This window comes from Periplaneta americana, chromosome 5, assembly GCF_040183065.1.
Source record: "Periplaneta americana isolate PAMFEO1 chromosome 5, P.americana_PAMFEO1_priV1, whole genome shotgun sequence".
Lineage (NCBI taxonomy): Eukaryota > Metazoa > Arthropoda > Insecta > Blattodea > Blattidae > Periplaneta > Periplaneta americana.
In genome coordinates this window covers 92172342-92193231 of record NC_091121.1, presented here as the reverse complement: position 1 = coordinate 92193231, position 20890 = coordinate 92172342, and the positions used below count along the sequence as shown (strand labels likewise).

Below are 20890 nucleotides of genomic sequence, written 5' to 3'. Positions count from 1 at the left end.
CCATTCCTGAGATTTAAAAATTCACCTATTCGGCTTCGGTGAATTCTTCAGGACTACTACCAGCTGTTTCTCACCGGTTTCTCATGTATTGTTGTTAAACATGCCGGGGTTATTTATCGACCGGCCAGGTCTAGATCCGCCATGTTCTGTATAAGCAGGGCCACCTCTTGCAGGATGTGGTTCTTCACCACGCATGGACGGTCTTGGCTATAGCGTCCTCGGCAAAAGATCTTGCACATACCTCAGCTTAGCCCTGGGCAGACGAGGACCAGTGCTGAGCCATATTGGTACAACATAGGTTAAATGCAATATATTCAAATAACAAACAACAATAATAATCATGATTACACTAGTTATATAGGCAATACTCGTGATTGGAAATGTCCAAATTCAGCTGTTTGATTGGACACTATGTAAATGTCATTATGTCATAGTATGTTAAAATACAAGAACAATAATTTGATAAAATTATAACAAATCTATAAAACTATAAAACATTGACACATGATATAATTCTTAATGAGAAGATATCATTTCTCGTAGTTCATTTTTTGCGCGTGTTGTAGGCCTAATCAAACAAGTTGGGAACATTCATGATTGCAATTAGCTATCTTTTATTTGGATTGTGGATTGTATTGCATAAATCATATAGCTAATAATATCAAGTATTACGAAGCTGAATGGCATTAGCATTCAGTTGAGATGAACAATATTAATATTAAAATTAAAATCACAGCTTGAAGTGAACATATGTTGTGACATCCTGAAAAAACTGTATAACATATGTTCACTTCAAGCTGTATTGCGTATATAACTAGTGTAATCATGATTATTATTGTTGTTTGTTATTTGAATATATTGCATTTAACCTATGTTGCCCAATATGAAGCATGTATAAGTGATAACTTCTCATGATCTGATGCTGGCATAGTATGCCGAAATCGTTAATCAATAAAATGTAATATAGCATAGTTAATAACAATATATATTATATGATAAGTAAATTGACGGCCCCATTTTTCCTATACTCAATGTATATCTAATTTACATTTTCGGCAGACAAGTGATTTTGCCTCCCTTGTCTTGGTTTGCCCATTGTCTTATGTTTATTCTGTGAACTAACCACACACTAAATCATGTTACATTCGAGTCTTGATTCCTGTTATTGCTTAAGTGTAATAAAGTACCTGAAAAGCTATGCTTACTATTAGGAAAAACTGAACCGATCTGTGAAAGCATATTCAAAATCAAGAGAGGAATAGAAAATAAATTAACGGAACAAAATAGTAAAAATTGGAAGGAAAATAATCTTAAAACCATATAATTTATTTAATAAACGCAAAACATATTTTAGCAGTACAGTGTAAATGACAAGTAGAAGCTCGCCTCTCATAAGTCCTTACTGAGGCAGTAAATCTTGTGCACAAAAGTTCTGCAACAGTTTGTTAACCATCTCTTTGAAGTAAGTTCCTAACTCCCTCTCAGGAAGGTACTTGAACATTTTGAAGGCTAGCTTGAAATTCTTGGATAAATTCACCAACTGCTTCGCAATGGCCGCTGAAATGGAGGCATAACGCATTTGTTAAATTTATAAAAAATATATGAAGTCTTAGGAAACAATTTTCTTTTCCACCGATTGGCGTTTGTATTGCAATATGGGACAAATATTGTATTAAAAAAATCGTGCATTCTTTTCTTAATTACATATATCTACATAAATTTAAATAATTCTTAGGGTAAATATTGGGAAATTTCATTTATTCCATCCCAATTCTTGTGAGGAATAAACGTAGCCGACAGTATGTAGTCATTTGTCGTTTCTTCATACCATTTCTGTGGTTAGATGGCATAAGCAGATACAAGGTGCAATCAATATAGTCCGAACTGCACTTGTATTTGAAGACCTCAGGGGTAAATAGTGATAACTGATAACCCTCAAAATTGAGATTGACAGTTTTCTTGTTGTTAATAATCTACAAGCCACATTATCTTTGATTTCGTTAAATAATTATGTAAATATGTTAACAAATGATTGGATTAGGCTGCTTGAAGAATATGGCAATCTTATTGTGTTTGCAGTAAAAATTAAACTGTGTACAATTTGTATATGTGGGTTATCATTATTTATTCCCGAAGTCTTCATTTATTATACCTTTAAACGTGCATGCGCGTCACTGAAGGTCAGTGCTGCCATACCTGTTGAGACAGACTGTCAAACATTATCAGATTGTCTTTAAGAACTGAGCTTCTACACGTGATTTTGTGCAAACATATTAAGGACTTATTGAGATTTTTCCTGGAATATCTCCATATTGTGTTGTGTCAGTGAAGTGTGTTGTGTAAGTGAAACGTGTTCCTGTCAGTGAAGCTTTATAGTTTATAGTGGCAGTGCAAAGTATTTGAACAGTGAAATGTTTTTGAAGTGTTAGTGAAATCAGGATAGAATCAGTGAAATGTGTCGTAGTTCCAGTGCAGTGAGTGAGTTGACAGAGGAATGAGTGTAGTGTTGAAAGGTACTTGTGCAGATATGAACATATCATACTCGTAGGTTTTAGTTCGAACTTAGGTTTAAGATACAGATTAGATTTACTTTAAATGTTATTTTAAGTGATCGTGCTTCATTTAATTTAGGATGTTCCCTGTTATTATTAATATTATTATTATTGTTATTATTATTATTATTATTATTATTGTTAGTATTAATTATTAGTAGTATTAATAATTGTATTTTTAATTAATAAGTTTATTATTGTCATTATTGAGTGTAATTAGTTACCACTGCCACCGGGTATATACCCATTGCAGTGTGAATAAATACATACATACATACATACATACATACATACACGCCTTATGACTAGTCTTCTTCTCTGCCTTTCATGTGGTATTTAGTATTCATTCCAGGAATTTCCTAGTTCTAGATAACTTCTCCATTTCTTATGTCCTGTGTGTTGCCTACATTCAAAGCAGTTTAACTTTATCAGATGACAGCTTTTTTTTTTTTAGTTTGAGAGATTATTTAATCATGTTAGTGACGAACCACTTTGCGTAGTATTAGGTAAAAAATGCCAATTAAATTTTACACAAGTGAACCACTCCCCTATGCTCTTAGTACAACATAACATTGGTCTTTGCCGCCCGGAGAATAACAGCAAAATGGAAACTATACCACGATTGTATTGTGACCGGCACTTCTAGAAATCACGATGTAATCATGATTGACACTCAAAGGGTTAAAATCAAGTTTGATTGATATCCATGTCATCACTGGTACACTTTAATATAATGTGAGTGACGGAATAAATTCATAAAGTAGTTCTTGAGTTTTCCTGCAATTTCCAACATGTCTTCTATAAGAAACTCGATTTAATAAAGAAAAAACGATATATCTGCTTATGCCATCTAGGCACAGATTTTAAGGCTTATTAAGTTTCACATTCAAACAGCTGTATCTCCACATCTATTGAAAATTGGACATATGTTTATAGGAATTTTTACTCAGAAAAGTTCATAATATTACCCACTAAAATATTTACTATTTTCCTGAATCACTATGTGTGACAACTTATTCTTAGATTGTGACATTATTGTGTGCTCTGTACTTTTGAAATTTTGAATATTTAAAGGTTAGATCACTTTATTTCCTGATACGAACATGTAAGTACGCATATCGGCGTATATCTGTGTGATTACCCGAATACACCACTTACCCAGCATGCCGCCTGACCCGGAATTCATGTTGGAGCAGTAGAAGGAACCACTCTCGCACTCCCAAGTCCATTTCCACTCCTTGACTTGCAGAATTTTGTCATCACCACGATTCTGAATCTCGAACTGAATGTCGATGTCCTTGGTGATAGCGTCTGTATGAGATACAATGTACAATTAATTCATGCTGATAGAACAACGATGCTGAAATGATCAATCTTTATTTCTGACAAAGGGATTAGACTATTATGCAGTTTCCGACGAAGTGAGTTGTGACGCCAATCTCTGCGGATACGTCTCGTGCTTCGGTTCTACTGAGTTATTCTATTTTAAATACTTCTTGCATTCACGCGTAGTGTAGTGCATTCTGTGAATTTCTATGTCATTCTGAAATATGCTTCACAAATATTACATGTCCAAGAAGAAATAAATGGTGTTACTCAGCACTAGCGACATCTATGAGAGGGCTCGTAGATTCGGCCCTGCCATTGTGGGACGATTTTATAAAGGGATGTGCTGACTAAGAAAAAGGAACTTTTCGACTGAAAACCCGGTTACATGAAAATCTGTATGCCTATTCCATACAAGCTGGAGCTGTGAAACCCTCGAACAACTACCGAATTCACCAAACGTAAGCTTGTAGAGGGGAAGAGAAGGCTTGATGGATACATAAATGAATACATGAATACATAAATAAATACTAATGTGTGATTATAATCTTTCCTCTATACTTAAAGAACATTACGAGACGTTCGTTAAAAAGAAAAGGTTAAGCAGCATGTCTGAGAACTATCACAAGATGAAACAAATGAAATACGTTTTCTTTCACGAATTTGGCTACTTACATTTTACATAGCACAGGTTCCCATTTAAAGCCTGTAATGTGAAGCCTTCCTAAATGAATGTATTCAGTAAATTTTGTAGTATGCTATTTATTTTCGAAAGCCCTATTAAGTTCTGTTAAAATTTAGAAACAAAATCCGTCTACACTGTTGATTTAACAGTTTTGTTATACAATTTTATAGACGTGATGGGCCGACTAGTTTCAATACATACAAATAAAAAATATATATTTAATATTCCATCAATAACCGTCACAATTAATTGGATTAAGAATCTTTTCATTAAGCAACTCAATAATATACTAGAAAGACGAATACTTTCACCCACTCGAGCTTTTTCAGAGAACATAAAGCTGATTTTTGCCATCATGGAAGCAAATAAAAATATGCGATCCATCTAGTTGAAAACTACCATGAACTCATGAATGTAAATGATGCTTTAGAAATACCGAAAATAACAAATGACGAGAATAAAATCAAGAGAGGAGAAGGATTTTACATTGCTAAAGTTTACAACTGTAATATAGGTACCTTAAATTGATGAACAAATTATGAACGTCTCGAGTATACTACTGTGGAGTAACGGTTAGCATGCCTACCCGTGAAACGAGCGGCTCTGGTTTATATCCTGATTGGGACAAGTTACCTGGTTGAGGTTTTATCCAAAGCTTTCCCTCAACCCATTAAGAGTAAATGTTGGGTAACGTTCGACGCTGGATCCTGAACTCATTTCGTCGTCATTATCACCTTCATCTTATTCAGACGCTAGATAATCATAGCTGTTGATAAAGCGTCGTAAAATAACCAATTAACAAAACGACCATCGGCTGGTATCTATTTATTATTTTATACTTTATTAGCATCTTTACCTTTGTTGGTATATTTTTTTATTTTAAACTTTCTTTTATTTCTTTTTTATTTATTTGAGTTCGTGGTACGATACCACGTTTTCGTTATGATAAGTTGATGTATTTGGCTTGGATCCTCTTTATAAATTTAACGAATAGAATTTTTAAAATCACTCAGCAACTACCTTTATCTACACATACACTTGCAACCACAGCCAGCCCTTTTTGTAAGATCCAGTCACTGAACCAAGACCACAGGGAAACGACGCGATGTCTAACCCAGCGTAACATGCGTAAGTAGAACGGGATTAATTTCCGAATTTTCCTAATCTAATAATTGTGAACCACTCGCCATATGTTACTAAGTTTAAAAATTAACTTAATACCTCTGAGAATTAATATTACATATTTTATTGTTATCAAAAATTAGCATCTACATAAACGATTTCCATCCGTGACTCAGTAGCTGAGCCTAAAATCTGTCCAGCTTAATTCCAAGAACACACTGTTCTAAAACCAAAGCCACCGTTTTTGGCGTGTGAAATAAGTAATGGGAACGTTAAGAGCGAGCATCTTATATTTGCCGCAGTGTGTGGGCAATAGAGCTGACAACTCTGATTGACATAGATGCACACTGACTGGACACTGTATTCAAGGACACGCCTCAGAAACGCAAAGTGCGAGTATCTTACCTTTGCTGCTGTCAGTGGGCAATAATACTGACAACTGTAATTGGCAGATTGCTGACGTCACGTGTATTTAGAAGGTGGCATCACTCTCAGCTGCACTGACAACAGATGCTCACAGACTGAGCATTGTACTTAAGGGCACGCTCCTAAAACGCTGGCGCTGGCTGTACACATGCTGACCAATAATCTACATCTACTAATATTGTAATCACCATAATTTTAACTATTTCGACTGAAACACATGTATTATGTTACATTTATGTAATGAGATCATAAGATCAACAGAACTTAGATGACTGTGGTAATCACGTGCACATCTCTGCACTAAATATATTCATATGCACATGCAATGCAATAACTTTTATTAAATATAATTATTTTAATGTAACATATAGAACATAGTTTTAATTAAATATTAACTCACATATTTACTTGTTTTTGTTCATATGTATCTTATTTACTTTGTATTTGCATTATTAATCTAAAGCTTTTAGATGACAATTTTAGTAAAAAAAAAGGTATCCCCGTAACATGCCATGAAGGCACTTGGGGGGCATGGAAGTAGAGCCCCATGCTTTCCATGACCTCGGCACTAGACTGAGGTGGTGTGGTCGGCACCACGCTCTGACCGCCTTTTACCCCCGGAAAAGACCCGGTACTCAATTTTATAGGAGGCTGAGTGAACCTCGGGGCCGTTCTGGAAGTTTGGCAACGAGAAAAAATCCTGTCACCACCTGGGATCGAACCCCGGACCTTCCAGTCCGTAGCCAGCTGCTCTACCAACTGAGCTGAGCTGAGATGTGAATATGTGTTATTTAAAAAGGATTATGTAAACAATATAAAATGAGACCTGAAGATGCCTGAATGGTTGAAAGTACTTGTTTTTCTAATAAATTATTGAGTTCCTTAATGTAAAGATTTTTAATCCAATACATTTTAGCTATTATTGATGAAATATTAAATACATTATTTTAATTTGTAGTTCCCTTATTGTAAAATAACAAATTGGACCACAAGTCATGATGATGCGTAAGACGTAAGTGACCATATTATGCCCTTAACCTTAACTCCTGATATAGGATCAATATATTATTAGTTCTTCACTGTATATGAATTTCATGCAATACTTTCACTATTACAACCACCAAGTACAACTTATTTACTCCCTGTAACTCGTGAACAATATTGGTACGACAGAAGAGAGCTGCAGTATAGAGTACGTCATATCGGTGTATATTCTAGCAAATATTTATAATTTAACAGAGATCTCCTGAATTTGCTTTGGTATTATTTCGGTTACAAATATGACTAGTAGTGGAATTTGGTCTTAAAACCAAAGATTCAGTTCTTAAACCAGAGGTTTGTACTTTGGAATGTCTTCTTCAAATTTAAGTGTAGATTTTTTACAGATTGTTGTGATGTCTGAATTACTTTTTGTTGCTTCCTGATGTATAATTTTGTCGTCATTCTATCAGTTTAATTTTACATAATATTTTCTATTATGGTGTGACTTTAAACTATGGTTTTGCGTTCGTTTTTAGATACGTATTCACCAATATTTTTATACTATTGTAAGCAATTCCTTAGTGCTTGTGCCGTTTTTAGTGTTTCGTATTTATAGCATGATTTTGAATTATCAATCATTATTATTCTCGTCATTATTATTATCATGATTATTACGTTTATTGGTATTATTTTTATTGTTAGCCTAAACTAAAATCTAAATGATATATGAAGCGTTCAGAGCCATAGTGGGCCAAGCGCCATATATTAAAAACGGAGAAAATAATAGTTAAAATAAAGGGAATACCATAATTCAATGAAACATATAGCAAATAATATAAAGTATGCACATTAAAACTAAATGATATGTCAATCTTCATTAAACTATGGTATTCACTTAACTTCAACCCTTGCTTTCTCTGTTTTTAATAAATGGCACTTGGTCCACTATGGTTCTGAATTCTTCATATAATCGCACTTGCTATTCAGCACACAGGAGAGACATTTGAATACTCACTGACGAGAAAGTGAACTTCTCCCTCCTTCGCAACAAAGGATAATGGTCCCTCGTGTACATAATGGGCCGAAGCATTCATATGAGGCAGCGATTCCTTCAATTTTAAAGTCAGAGCTTTGGGATCGAATCTAAAGAGAAGGAATATATTATTACAATGTACCGAAGTACATATGATATTTCAGTGTAGAAATTCTGCGTCATCATTTGATGATGGATGAGTGGAACAGAGAAAAATTCTCTTCGGCACCGGGATTTGAACCCGGGTTTTCAGCTCTACGTGCTGACGCTCTAACCAATAAGCCACACCGGATTCCCATCCCGATGTCGGATTGAATCCTCTCAGTTTAAGTTCCACCTCTTGGGTCCCTCTAGTGACCTACCCTCACGCACTGCGTCATAGATGTATGACAGTGGCACAATGTCCACACATGTGCAGAGGTGCACTCGTTATGAGTGACTAAGTGGCCGGGATCCGACGGAAATATCATATGTACTTCGGTACATCGTAATAATATATGATATGCGAAATATAATCACTTTGTGGTTTAAGACGGCGCTTATTCCGTCGGATCACGGCCACTTAGTTACTCATAACGAGTGCACCTCTGCACATGTATGGACATTGTGCCACTGCCATACATCTGACGCAATGCATGAGGGTAGGTCACTAGAGGGAACCCAAGAGGTGGAACTTAAACTGAGAGGATTCAATCCGACATCGGGATGGGAATCCGGTGTGGCTTAGTGGATAAAGCGTCAAATCCCGGTGCCGGAGAGAAATTTTCTCTGTTCCACTCATCCATCATCATAAAGAGAAGGAAACTATATGAATTAGATAGAAATTAGAATGCCATTTTTATAGCAACATATAATATGAATTTTTACAAGTTGTTGAGGTTACTATTGCTAAATGTAACACAAATGTATAGGCGCCAGTAAGTTACAAAGAAATGACAAGGATGCACATTTCTGTAGCATTTAACGCTGTCATTTATGTAGGAGAGGTGACGTTGCACAACTTCTAATCGCTAGCTCGTGCACCAGTATGCCTGGATTAAATCCCAAATCTCTCCGCAGTGCATATGAGGAGAAGGTATATGTCGCTGTTGATAGTGATTAGTCCGTCGGACGGAGACGTTAAGCCTGTCGGTCTTCTTGGTGCTATTCGACAGGAGTAGGTTGATAATGATGTTAAGCCTTTAATGCATAAATAATAGTAACTGTATAACTACAGATCTCGTTTTAATAATTAAAAAAAAATTAGATCTGTAGTTATACTGTTACTATTAAAGAGAAGAGATAATTTTATTATACACTGTGGTGAATGCTTCAGTTTTTTTTATTGCTCCATAGTTTTAAGTGTTTTCTACTTGCTGGCACCGGGTTTCCCCTTCTCCCTTCCTCATCTTCATCATCATTCTCACCCATTCCCTACACTACACTTACACGGACATTTATACAGACACTCACCCTAGCACACAACATAACTCTCCAATCACGCATAATGTGGCCCGCCGAAATGGTGTTAAACTTCAAAATGGGTCACAGTCCTGCTATCTATCCGCAATATGCGGAACCCGAATCACGTAAGTGAAGTGGGTAGGCATTTGATACGCACATACACACACTGTCATTTATGAACGTACTTTGCTTCGGTGATTTCATAGTCTCCTTGCCCAGTTGACACGATGTGTGTAAGGTTCACGTCGAAGTCCATCAGTGCAAACTTTCCCTTGAATTGTAGGTGAGGTATTTTTAAGACTTCGTAAGGCGGAAGGTTCGCCTCTGGAATACCTGAAATTGCAATGCATTCGAGTCATGTTTCTTATGGTATTGTGTGGTATGCTATGATGTGTTGTATTTATTTGTATCTGATTGTAGTCCATAATCTTTGATGTATTGCATGCGAGTTCATAATATATGATACGTTTAATAAGATATGGAAGATATGATATGATATAAAATGTTATGATGACATTGCATATCATATAACAATGCGGTGTGGTATATTACGAGTATCTTGTTATGGTTAGAGGCATAGAGGTGCTTATCGGGCGGGATATGGAGCAAAAACTAAAATAGATTTCTTTGTATACCCGCTATGAAATAAATTGCGATGATTGTGCTGCCCGGCTAAGCCAGCTTCACGATTCGCCACACCATGTATCCCTCTCCAGCCAGCAAATCCGTATACCTTATCAATGGTGATGGTTTGCCGTACCAGACGTACATATGAATCTTCAAGCAAGCAAAAACCTGAGGGTCAGCGTTGTCCCTTACATAGACATCTGAGTTGTCTGGAATTCACTACCACCCTTGTCTGCCAGTCTTTAAACAAAGCACGACAAACACCCAATATGGCGAACGATCGCTTCAGCGTCACGCAATTACAAGTGGGGCTCTATTTTTAGAGAAGAAGATGATAGTGAAAGTGGAATTATGGAGAGTGTTGGTGGAATGATCAGGAAAGAAAATGAGAGAATCTCGGAAAAAAAAAAATTATCAAAACCTTGGATTTTTCCACCATAAATACAACTCCGCCATTGATGAGATTTGAACTGGATCCGCGGTCGTCATAAGCCAGTGTTTATGGTATTATGTGGTGTATGGTACCTTATTACATTTCCTGGCATTGCAGATATATTATGTTAATATATTCCTTAGTATGGTATGATGTTAAGCTTGTATGTTATGGATTTGTATCATATTGTATTTCTTGGTAGGCCTATGTATTTCTTGGCATTGTACCTACAGTAGTTATGATAATGTATGCTATAGTGTGGTATGATATACGGTATTAAGTTGCATGTTATCGTATTGTATGTTACTGTATGGCTTAGTATAGCACGATATCTTGCTGTTATTATGTGGTATGGTATCGTATCATAATTTCTTGGTATTGTATCTATATTATGTTAATGTATGGTTTGGTACGGTATGATATGGTACAATAATGTATCATATTATATTGTGTAGTTATAAATGATGAGGTAGAGTATGGTATCATGTTCTATTGTAAATGTGCTATTATATGATACTTTGTGGTAGTAAGAAGGGACAGATGTAGCTGTAGTACTATAGGCCTGCTCTTGCTACAAACATGTTGATGGTAAGTACAGTTGGGTGAAAAATATAAAATTTAAATTTACAAATATAATACTTCTGGTACAAAAATTGTACTTTTGCACAAAAAACATGACATTCTACATATTTGCATATACTCGTAAAATAAAATATAAAATACAGAAATTACAAATTGAAATAATAAGAGAAATTTCATACATTCATAGTATTCTGCCCAAGGACAGGTCTTTCATTGCAAACCCAGCATTCCCCAATCTTTCCTATTTTCTGCCTTCCTCTTAGGCTCCGTATATGATCCTATATCTTAATGTCATCTATCATCTGACATCTTCTTCTACACCGAACTCTTCTCCCGTTCACCATTCCTTCCAGTGCATCCTTCAGTAGGCAGTTTCTTCTCAGCCAGTGACCCAACCAATTCCTTTTTCTCTCTCTGATCAGTTTCAGCATCATTCTTTCTTCACCCACTGTTTCCAATACAGCTTCGTTTCTTATTCTATCTGCCCTTTTCACACGCTCCATCCTTCTCCATACCCACATTTCATATGTTCTATTCGCTTCTCTTCACTACGTCGTAATGTTCATGTTTCTGTCCGATATAATGCCACACTTCACACAAAGCACTTCACTGGATTCTTCCTTAGTTATTTTTCCAGAACATACTCCTTTTTCTATTAAAGGCTTATTTTGCCAAATTAATACATGGTTAATTTAATAATAATTTCACTAAATTACGAAATGTACATTCTAAGCATATTAAAACACAGCATTGTTATAAATATGATGTATATTCTTCCGCGTGATATAATTTGGCCTTATAAGACACATAGCATATTGAGAGATGTTCTTAATGGTTTTTTGGTTCGCTTTATTTAGTATTTTACTTATTAACAAAAATGTTTTAAAACAAGAATTAGAAAAATATATTTCCGCTATAACATTTGCCACCTCAGTTACAGTTTCATCCTCGAAACCCACATTTTTTCGTCTTCCACAGCTTTTCTCGTCATATTGAGAGTATATTCATAGGAATGTCTTTAGTAATATTCCTTTATGGTTGAATATAATTGAACTTTCCTATCTGTGTATTTTTCAACAAACTCTTTGACATACTTATTTCCTACTTTATTATTTGGAATGTAGACTACTATAGACTACTTAAACTCAAGTCGCGAAAAAAAATTCAGTTTTACTGTTTGAGGTATGTCGTAAGTTGAGGCATATCTTAATTTTATTCTTATTGGACTTAAAGTTGCCATTCCGTCTTTTTGTTTATAATGTTTCAGAATGGAACATACTTCCTCTTCCCTTATGTCCACATGTTTCATTCGACAAAATAGGATCTTTTCCTGTTTATGTAAAAATATCCCTTCCCGAATTCCTGTACAAATGTAATGAGCGTAAATTGACTGTGCAAGTAGGAATTTCAAACAACCGATTAATAAATGCGAAAAGTATTTAAGAAAGAGTAATGTGGCATGTTTAAGGAAGACGGCTAATTATCTTTGTAAGTAAAGTATATTATTTTTCAATGCGCTTCGTGGTCGAAAGAAACCAAGCACTCCACTTATCAGTACAGCTTATGCATTTTGTTAAGACACTCGCGGTGTGCAGCACGGGAACAACGTTTCAGTGGAGAGGGTAGGAGTAGAAGGGAAGGTCGGGCGTGTGTGTACCGAGTTCAAGGCAAAAAATAACCCATTCCCCTATAATTCGTAAGTACACTCATCCGATCTCATACGCAGCTCTGTAAGAAGACTGGGGGAGTGTCTTGACAAAATGCATGAGCTTTACCAACTAATGCACCCTGACTAGACCCGACTGTACTACTTACCCCACCCTCATGACGTCTGTGTTATACACTGTACGATAAGTAAGTAACTTTAATCCGATGTCTAGAGTACCCATGTCCGGATTCTAATTATATGATAATGTTTGTATTATATATTGTAATACGTTATGGCAGAACGCTACCTTACGACGTCCGCGGTTCCGAATTCAAATCTCGGCAATAGCGGAGTTATATTTATGGTGGAAATATCCGATATTGTAAAGGGGTTTCTCCGAATATTCCTGTTGCATTGCCATTCACTAACACATTCTTTCTTGAAAAATAAGATCCCGCTTTTATTTTGTAGAATGGATCATACGTCATGGTAGGAGTTCCTGTCGGTTTGTCAAAATATTAGTAGATGGCTGTAGTTGTGGATTCTAGACGACTCCCGGATCTGCATAACTGACAATGAAGTCCTCTAGGTTTTTTATTGCCTGACGAAGACAGGACGATTCACATGCATATATATGCAGACCACCACCAGAGGTATCATATACTGATTTTGATGGCTGAAGAGTAATGTGTGTTGTGGAGTAGGCCTATTGTGGTGCCGGCTTAGTCAGGTAACACAATTGCCATGCGACTCATTTCATCACAGGTTAACAAATAGGCTACTTGAACTGGAATGCTAAGGATGCTCCATGTCCTGCCCAATACGCACGTCTACATCTCTGTGATATGGTATAGTGGAGTAGTGTGGAGTGTATTATATGACATGACATTTCATTGTAGCGAATGGTACCCGTCACCAGAGCCCGAAACTTCTCCACTTCGGTACATTGTTGTATATTGTACTTTAATGCATACATTTTATCTTTACACGCTCACGGATGTAGAGCGGACGTGACAGTTCACAACACAGCTGCAAATATGCGAGTGTGCAAGACTAAAATGTATGCACTACATTTTGTGAATTTAAAGCGTTACCTTTTAGTAGCTTCGGACGGAAATGATTTATGGAGTTCCTGATACACTCATTCAAGTTGGAGTCACTTGTCTTGCAAATGTTGAAGTAATCGCTGGCTGTGGAGAAAAGACAACATCTGTTAATACTGAAATGACTATTATTATTATTATTATTATTATTATTATTATTATTATTATTATTATTATTATTATTATTGATCTCCAATGGGGGGGTAGCCCTATTTTACATTATGTAAACAGTTACAACACACATACGTAACACTTCTTAAAAGCCGTTCTCTATAACACAAATATGCAGCTTTCCGTACCATACATCATAAATTAATACACAATAGTCACAGAAACACAATGAAACTATAATTAAGGCATTGCGACGACATCAAGCATCCCATAACTATGACTCAAATACATAACAAATCAAGCATCCACTACAACACATACACTTCAACATAGTAACCACACTTTTAAAGTTACAAATTTGGCTCCAAGAAGAATAAATAGGACACTGTTACTAAATACTGTTATTTTCTACAAGGTCTTAAACACATCTGTAATAAATCTGTGAAATTCCTTTAAGCAACATTGTTTCAGAAGAACTTTTGTTATTGGTGGTGAGAAAGTTGTATCGCACATGCTAAGATGGGTTTCTAGCCGGTATCTCTTGCGTTCTTGTAGTGGGTACTCAAATAATAGGTGGTCGACTGTTTGTGTGAGGTGTTTACAGGAACAGGAAGAGCCGTTTGGGTTGTCAATTTTGAAACGTTCAAAATATGAATTAATACTGAAATGAGTACAAACATGTAATGCATTTCATTTAATATCTCTAAATGAAGTCGACCTGGTTGGCGAGTTGGTATAGCGCTGGCCTTCTATGCCCAAGGTTGCGGGTTCGATCCCGGGCCAGGTCGATGGCATTTAAGTGTGCTTAAATGCGACAGGCTCATGTCAGTATATTTACTGGCATGTAAAAGAACTCCTGCGGGACAAAATTCCGGCACATCCGGCGACGCTGATATAACCTCTGCAGTTGCGAGCGTCTTTAAATAAACCATAACATCTCTAAATGAACAATCTTAGGAGTTAAGTGTAAATGAAGTTTAGTACATACGTTATTGAGTTGTATAGAAGAAAGAGACGTACAGTGCACCGCATATGCAACTTACCGGCATTATAACCGGTCGTAGTGCACGTGTTTTGTAGGGCGATCCAACCGCTCTCTTGCACGGGAGGAAAACGAATTTGCGGTGAATGTCACTGATTTTGGACTATAGACCCGTACAAATATTGTGCCGGTAAGAGGTAATAAGAAAACGTTATGCTGAGCATACCTTTTATAGAAGTACAGTGCCTGAATAAATTGACCATTGAGAAGGGATAATTATGTTGAGGAAACAGTGTTGTCACTTCAGACCAATATACTGTAGTTTTGTTAATTCGGCCAAGGAAGACGCTGATATTATGGTAGTCATACAGAGAATTAAATTCATGAACGTAAAAAATGCTGCTTGAAAGCAACATCATATAAGTAGCAAATTTGATTTGTTGTATTGAATTATTTCAACGTTACAGTTGCTTGTTTGTTAAAATATGTATATGATAACGTTATGCAATTTGTGTTCTGTTGTTCTGTGTGTTTTTGGAAAATATAATTTCAATTAATGCTCCGCCATAAATGTTGTAACTAAAACCTTGTGTATCCCTCGTGTTTATCGATCGGCTCGTCCTCCCCCACACGTTACCTGCACTTTCTTTACATTTTCTCTGTGCCTAAACGAGACGGTCTACTGTATATCTATTGGCCATCAAAAAGCTCCAGGATCCGAAATCAAGGTCTCTATTCTTCATTGAGAATCTGTCACTTTATTGAATATGCATAAGCCATTAATTCGGTGTAAATCTGTTGATGAAATTACTCTTACAAATCTATTATTTATTGCATAACGTTCTTTCTTCGAATTTCAAGTGCTAAACCATTAAATATTTTCTCTTAAAAGTTTAGTAGGGTAAAAGTGATTTAACATAATGATTTACAATTTCTCCAAAGTTTCGGTTTCTGCTGCCATTCTTATCCTACAACTACTCCGTATCATGTATGAATTTCTGGAGGTGAAAAGTGACGTTAAATGAGTAGCCCTACTGTCATTACTTTCAACATAATGTTTTATTACATTCTCATTTATTTTATTGTATTCCATAGACCTTACGTCAGCATTTGAAGCTCCAAGATGTGGAACAAGTCAAGAATTGTAAAAATTTCTTGGCAAGATGAGATGAGTATTCGCCATAGATTACCTGACATTTGCCTTATGGTTGGGGAAAACCTCGAAAAAAACCTAACCAGAAAATCAGCCCAAACGGGAATCTAACCCAAGCCCGAGTGCAACTCCGGATCAGCAGGCAAGCGAGTCTGCCGACTGAGCTACGCCGATGGCTCTGCAAAAATGTACATTACATAACTATCAGATTAATTGAATTTACAGGAATAAACAACTCATCAGTTGACTAGAATTTATGAGTCTGTAAAAATTTGATTAATCCTGTTCTCAACCTTTTCTCTTGGCCCTTTAAGCATTAAGACAATTAGGCAGTACATGAATAGTGAACACCTTTATATATATATATATATATATATATATATATATATATATGAGGAGTTCACAACCAGAGTGGACCAAGTCCATCTGGAATATTGAGTCTTAAAGTCCCTGGCTCATGCTTAGCAACCTTCACCTTCCATAGGAGATGCTGCCCTCTGTGGAGTAACAAATGAGTTATGGACTTTGTTTGTTATGGCATTGAATAAATCTAAGTTTTCTTCATCCGAGATTGCATTAATCCACAAACTGATCACTGGTGGACTTGGTCCACTCTGTATGTATGTATATATATATATATATATATATATATATATATATATATATACATAATAGCTTACACTAACAGAAGGTAGATAGATGCCTGATTTGTGTCTTGTATTAAAATTATGAGTATTTTGATTAGTACTATATGTATCTTGGTTTTAATGTAACAAATCATCAGGGAAAGAATGTACCTACTCCCAAGGTAAGGAAAAATTTCTAAATTTTGAACAATCATTTTACATTATGTCCTTTTATGCGTACCACCCATTATCCTTAAAGCTTTCTTTTGCAAAACAAATATTTGTTTAGCTTCAGATGAGTTTCCCGAGAATATTAATCCACATTTTATTATAGAATGAAAGTATGCAAAGTATGACATTTAAAGTGTGTTTATATCGCCAATAGAAGATAAAGATCTTAATGCGTAACAGAAAGAGCTCAATTGAAGTGTTTAGAGCCACAGTGGGCCAAGTGACATTTATTAAAAACGGAGAAAACAAGAGTTAAAGTTAAGTGAATACCATAGTTAAATGAAGATTCACATATCATTTAGTTTTAATGTGCATACTTTCTGTTACTTGCTTTATATTTAATTTAATTAATTAATAATTAATAATTAAATAATTAAATTATTCACGTAATTTTTAACCCTTGTTTTTTTTTCGTTTTTAATATATGGCGCTTGGCCCACTATGGCTCTGAACCATTTAATTTAGAAGTAATATATTCTATGTGTGTTTTCTATTTCAACTGAATATCTCACTCTTAACCCATAAACTTTACACTTTTAGATTCTTTGAGATCATTCAATCTAATAGTATCTTGTATTGGTAAGTCTGAAACAAAAACACTACGCAAGCCAGCACATACCTTTCAGTAGCGCAGAAGAGAATCCGAAAGCCAAGACAAAGACAGCGGCTGCCGCTAAGCTAAATGAGCCTGCTGCTCCCATCGTTTTAGTTCACTGCAACTTCATAAGAGAGCACCACTTAACAAACAATGTAAGTCATCTGGCGTGAATTTGCTCCCTGTTTAAACATCTTAGTAACTGAGCGCCTTAATAATATACTGCATTTCGCCACGGTGGTCTGTCTAAGGGTTAGAGCACTGGATTTATAATCTTGTGGACCCGGGTTCGATCTCTTCGATTCATAATTTGTGTGGACAAATCCGTGGTCCAGGTAACAAGGATTTTCTCTAGAAGCTCCGGTTAGTGAGTTACTCTGTGGCATTCCAATAAATCCCCATTATCATCATCATCACTACGGATGTAGCGAAGACCAGCTTCATTTTTGTATTAATGACGAACTGTCAAGTAACCGCCATTAATAAACAATTATTAGTTCAAACAAGTCATAAACTACAAGACTACTCGTAAATTATAGGACTGTAACAATCAATCCCATCATGCATTGTGTATGTGTCCTACGTTCTTTTAACTTCCTTTTTACGAGACTGTGGATAACTAATTATTTTTACCTTAAAAGTGTATTTTTCTTAAAACGTGATTTTCACTTAACATTAAAAAGAAAGAGTTGAAAGTAAAATTTAAAACACCCTTAGGCCCAGATATATTTCCAAGGACGATTAAGGCCACCGACGTAGCTCAGTCGGTTAAGGCGCTTGCCTGCCGATCCAGAGTTGTGCTCGGGCGTAGGTTCGATACTCGCTTGGTCTGATTACGTGGTTGGTTTTTTCCGAGGTTTTCCCAAATCGTAAGGCAAATGTCAATAAATCTATGGTGAATCATCGGCCTAATCTCGCCATAAATCGTCTCGCTTAACCATTTAACTTGTCCCAACCAGGATTTGAACCCGGGCCCACAGTTTCGCAGTCCGACATTGTAATTACGTTGGTCGACCACGACGTTTCGGCACGAAGTGTTGCAAATAAACTCAGAAGAAGACGTTCTCTTTTGACGGAGGAAAATTTGAATAACATTGTACATCGCTCGGAAAATACCCCTAAAAATCGTTTTCTCGTCTTTCACAGGAAATTAGGATCTGTTACTGTTCTGTACGAAATACCCGAAGCCACTTTAATTTTAATAGCTGTATAAATTAATTGCTGTGTATGTTTTTGAAATCGACAGCGAGTTGGTATTTGGCGAGATGAGACCCAGGATTCGCCAAGAATTGCTTGTCATTCGCTTTACAGTTTGGAAAACGGCGAAAAGAAACCCAAACTGATTATCAATACAAGTTGGGATCGAACGCATCCCTGAGGGCAACTACGGAATAGCCATTGAAGTTAAAATGTTATAAAAAATTATAGCGTTGATCCAATAATCAGGAATGTTTTGAGTGAAATACTGTCTTAAATAAAGTTTCTGAAGGCGAAATTGACCCTAATCGCCTCCTGTTTTCGGACGAGGCTAAGTTTCAACTCTAGCGGCATGTAAATAACCAAAACAATAGGTATTGGAGCCCTGAGAAATCAAACTTTAAGTCCCGTCATAATGTGAAATTAGTAGTACATTATGAGAGGTGAGAATATAATAGCATTAATAGACTCCAATTTTAAAACAAGCTATTAATGCATGAATGTATTGGAAATGATTTTGCATCCCTTACCTCGAATCATCGATAACACTTCCACTCCTGAATTAGTGCATGGAAGCGCATTGGCAGCAGAGTCAAGTTGCCCCTTTTGTGGTCGACAGACAATTTCACATGCAAGTAATTTGAATCAAAGTGCTTGGAAAGGAAGAAATACAAAAATATGAACAGGCTGTAGTAATGAAGAGAAGATGCAAGAAGGAAATAACAATAGCATTGGAGTTAAGAGGAAACGTGAAAATATTCAGTCAGATAAAACTCTTGAACAAGAAGAGTAAGGGATAAGAGTAAAATAATGCAGGAAGTGAGGGAAGATGGAAAGATGGAATCAGGGTATATATTCGGAGAGAAGGAAAGGAATTAGAGAAGAAAATTAGAAAATGGTGAACGAAGGAAGGAGGAAAGGAAGAAATGTTAAAGTAGAAAAGAACGATACGTAGATGCAATCAGACAAGGGGAAAGAAAATAAATAAGAACTGAAAAAATAAAAATAGCGGAAGAGAGGTACCACAAAATAATAATATTCCTATTCCTGAATATACTGCTTACACACGCTCTCATTAGTTTCCTCACTATTATTATTGTTATTATTATTATTATTATTATTATTATTATTATTATTATTATTATTATTATTATTATAAACATAATTATTTGCATCATCATTGCCATAAACAAGGCTCAATCTGCTCATTGTCTTGAATGTTCTGAAATTTAGCGTGTTGAACACGGTCTCTTCACTTAATAAAAATGTGTCAGTGAAAGGTTTTTGTTTTATTCTTAGTGAAATACTCGTACTAACTTACCTTAAGGTTCCGTATAAGCAGATTCCAGATTGAAAAATCATGCCTAGAAGGAATGCTTCTGTGTCCACGTATTTAAAGGTTTCTATTGCCATTATTAAACAGATAAACTCCTTATCGAAGCATTAAATTATTCTAAAGTACCGGTACTTGAGTAACTAGAGAAAACAGTTATCGTTGAAGTTGGAAACATGCGTCTCGAGATATTTATATACCTGAAGTTAAGTTTACTTCTCGCTCGAGTGAACCCAAATGATAATGCGTTGCGTATTGCAATGCATGGGAAACGTAAGTTCAATTTATCCAGTCAACTATTTGATACTCCGTTTTCTGTAGCGTAGTCCTTAACATGCTCATAATTACAAAGTTCACAGGTTTAAACCCGCCAGACGGAGGACTTCTCAAGAGAGAGAAGAAACCTCAACATGGTTGCCGTTAGATGACTTAATGACCGGTTTCTAGAACGTCAGATATCTATTCGATGTCGCTATTTGTTCGATAAGTGTTTCTGAAACGTCGAATAGCAGTTACTGACTATATAAACCTTCCCATAACTTATCTCATGCTAAATGACCAATTCCTCATGTATTCGATTAATATTCAATATTACAAATGAACAGGTGATACTCGAAACAGAAAATCTTGATGTTACTATAAATTAATACATACTTTATTTAAGAAGTAAAATCATATTCTTCGTATTTATGTTGGACTGT

General features: G+C 35.9%; 1 protein-coding gene across 1 annotated transcript; it reads right to left on the bottom strand.

The window, feature by feature from the left end:
• Window positions 1–1305: 1305 nt before the first annotated feature.
• On the bottom strand, window positions 1306–20217 carry LOC138699989 (uncharacterized). The gene is made up of 7 exons (XM_069826252.1): window positions 20178–20217; window positions 17684–17783; window positions 13953–14048; window positions 9754–9901; window positions 8108–8235; window positions 3711–3863; window positions 1306–1557 (listed from the first exon to the last, which is right to left on the bottom strand). The coding sequence occupies exons 2-7, from the start codon at window positions 17763–17765 to the stop codon at window positions 1400–1402; spliced, it is 765 nt and encodes a 254-aa protein (XP_069682353.1). The 5' UTR covers window positions 17766–17783; window positions 20178–20217; the 3' UTR covers window positions 1306–1399.
• Between the last annotated feature and the right edge of the window lie 673 nt (window positions 20218–20890).

Bases quoted from the DNA above. Each gene is read 5' to 3' on its own strand.
- LOC138699989 (XM_069826252.1), bottom strand. From the start codon at position 17,765: ATGGGAGCAGCAGGCTCATTTAGCTTAGCGGCAGCCGCTGTCTTTGTC. The intron at 3,864-8,107 runs GTGAGTATTCAA...TATCTCATACAG, and splicing joins AGAAGTTCACTTTCTCGTCA to ACGCTATCACCAAGGACATC. The intron at 1,558-3,710 runs GTAAGTGGTGTA...CCTCCATTTCAG, and splicing joins CGGGTCAGGCGGCATGCTGG to CGGCCATTGCGAAGCAGTTG.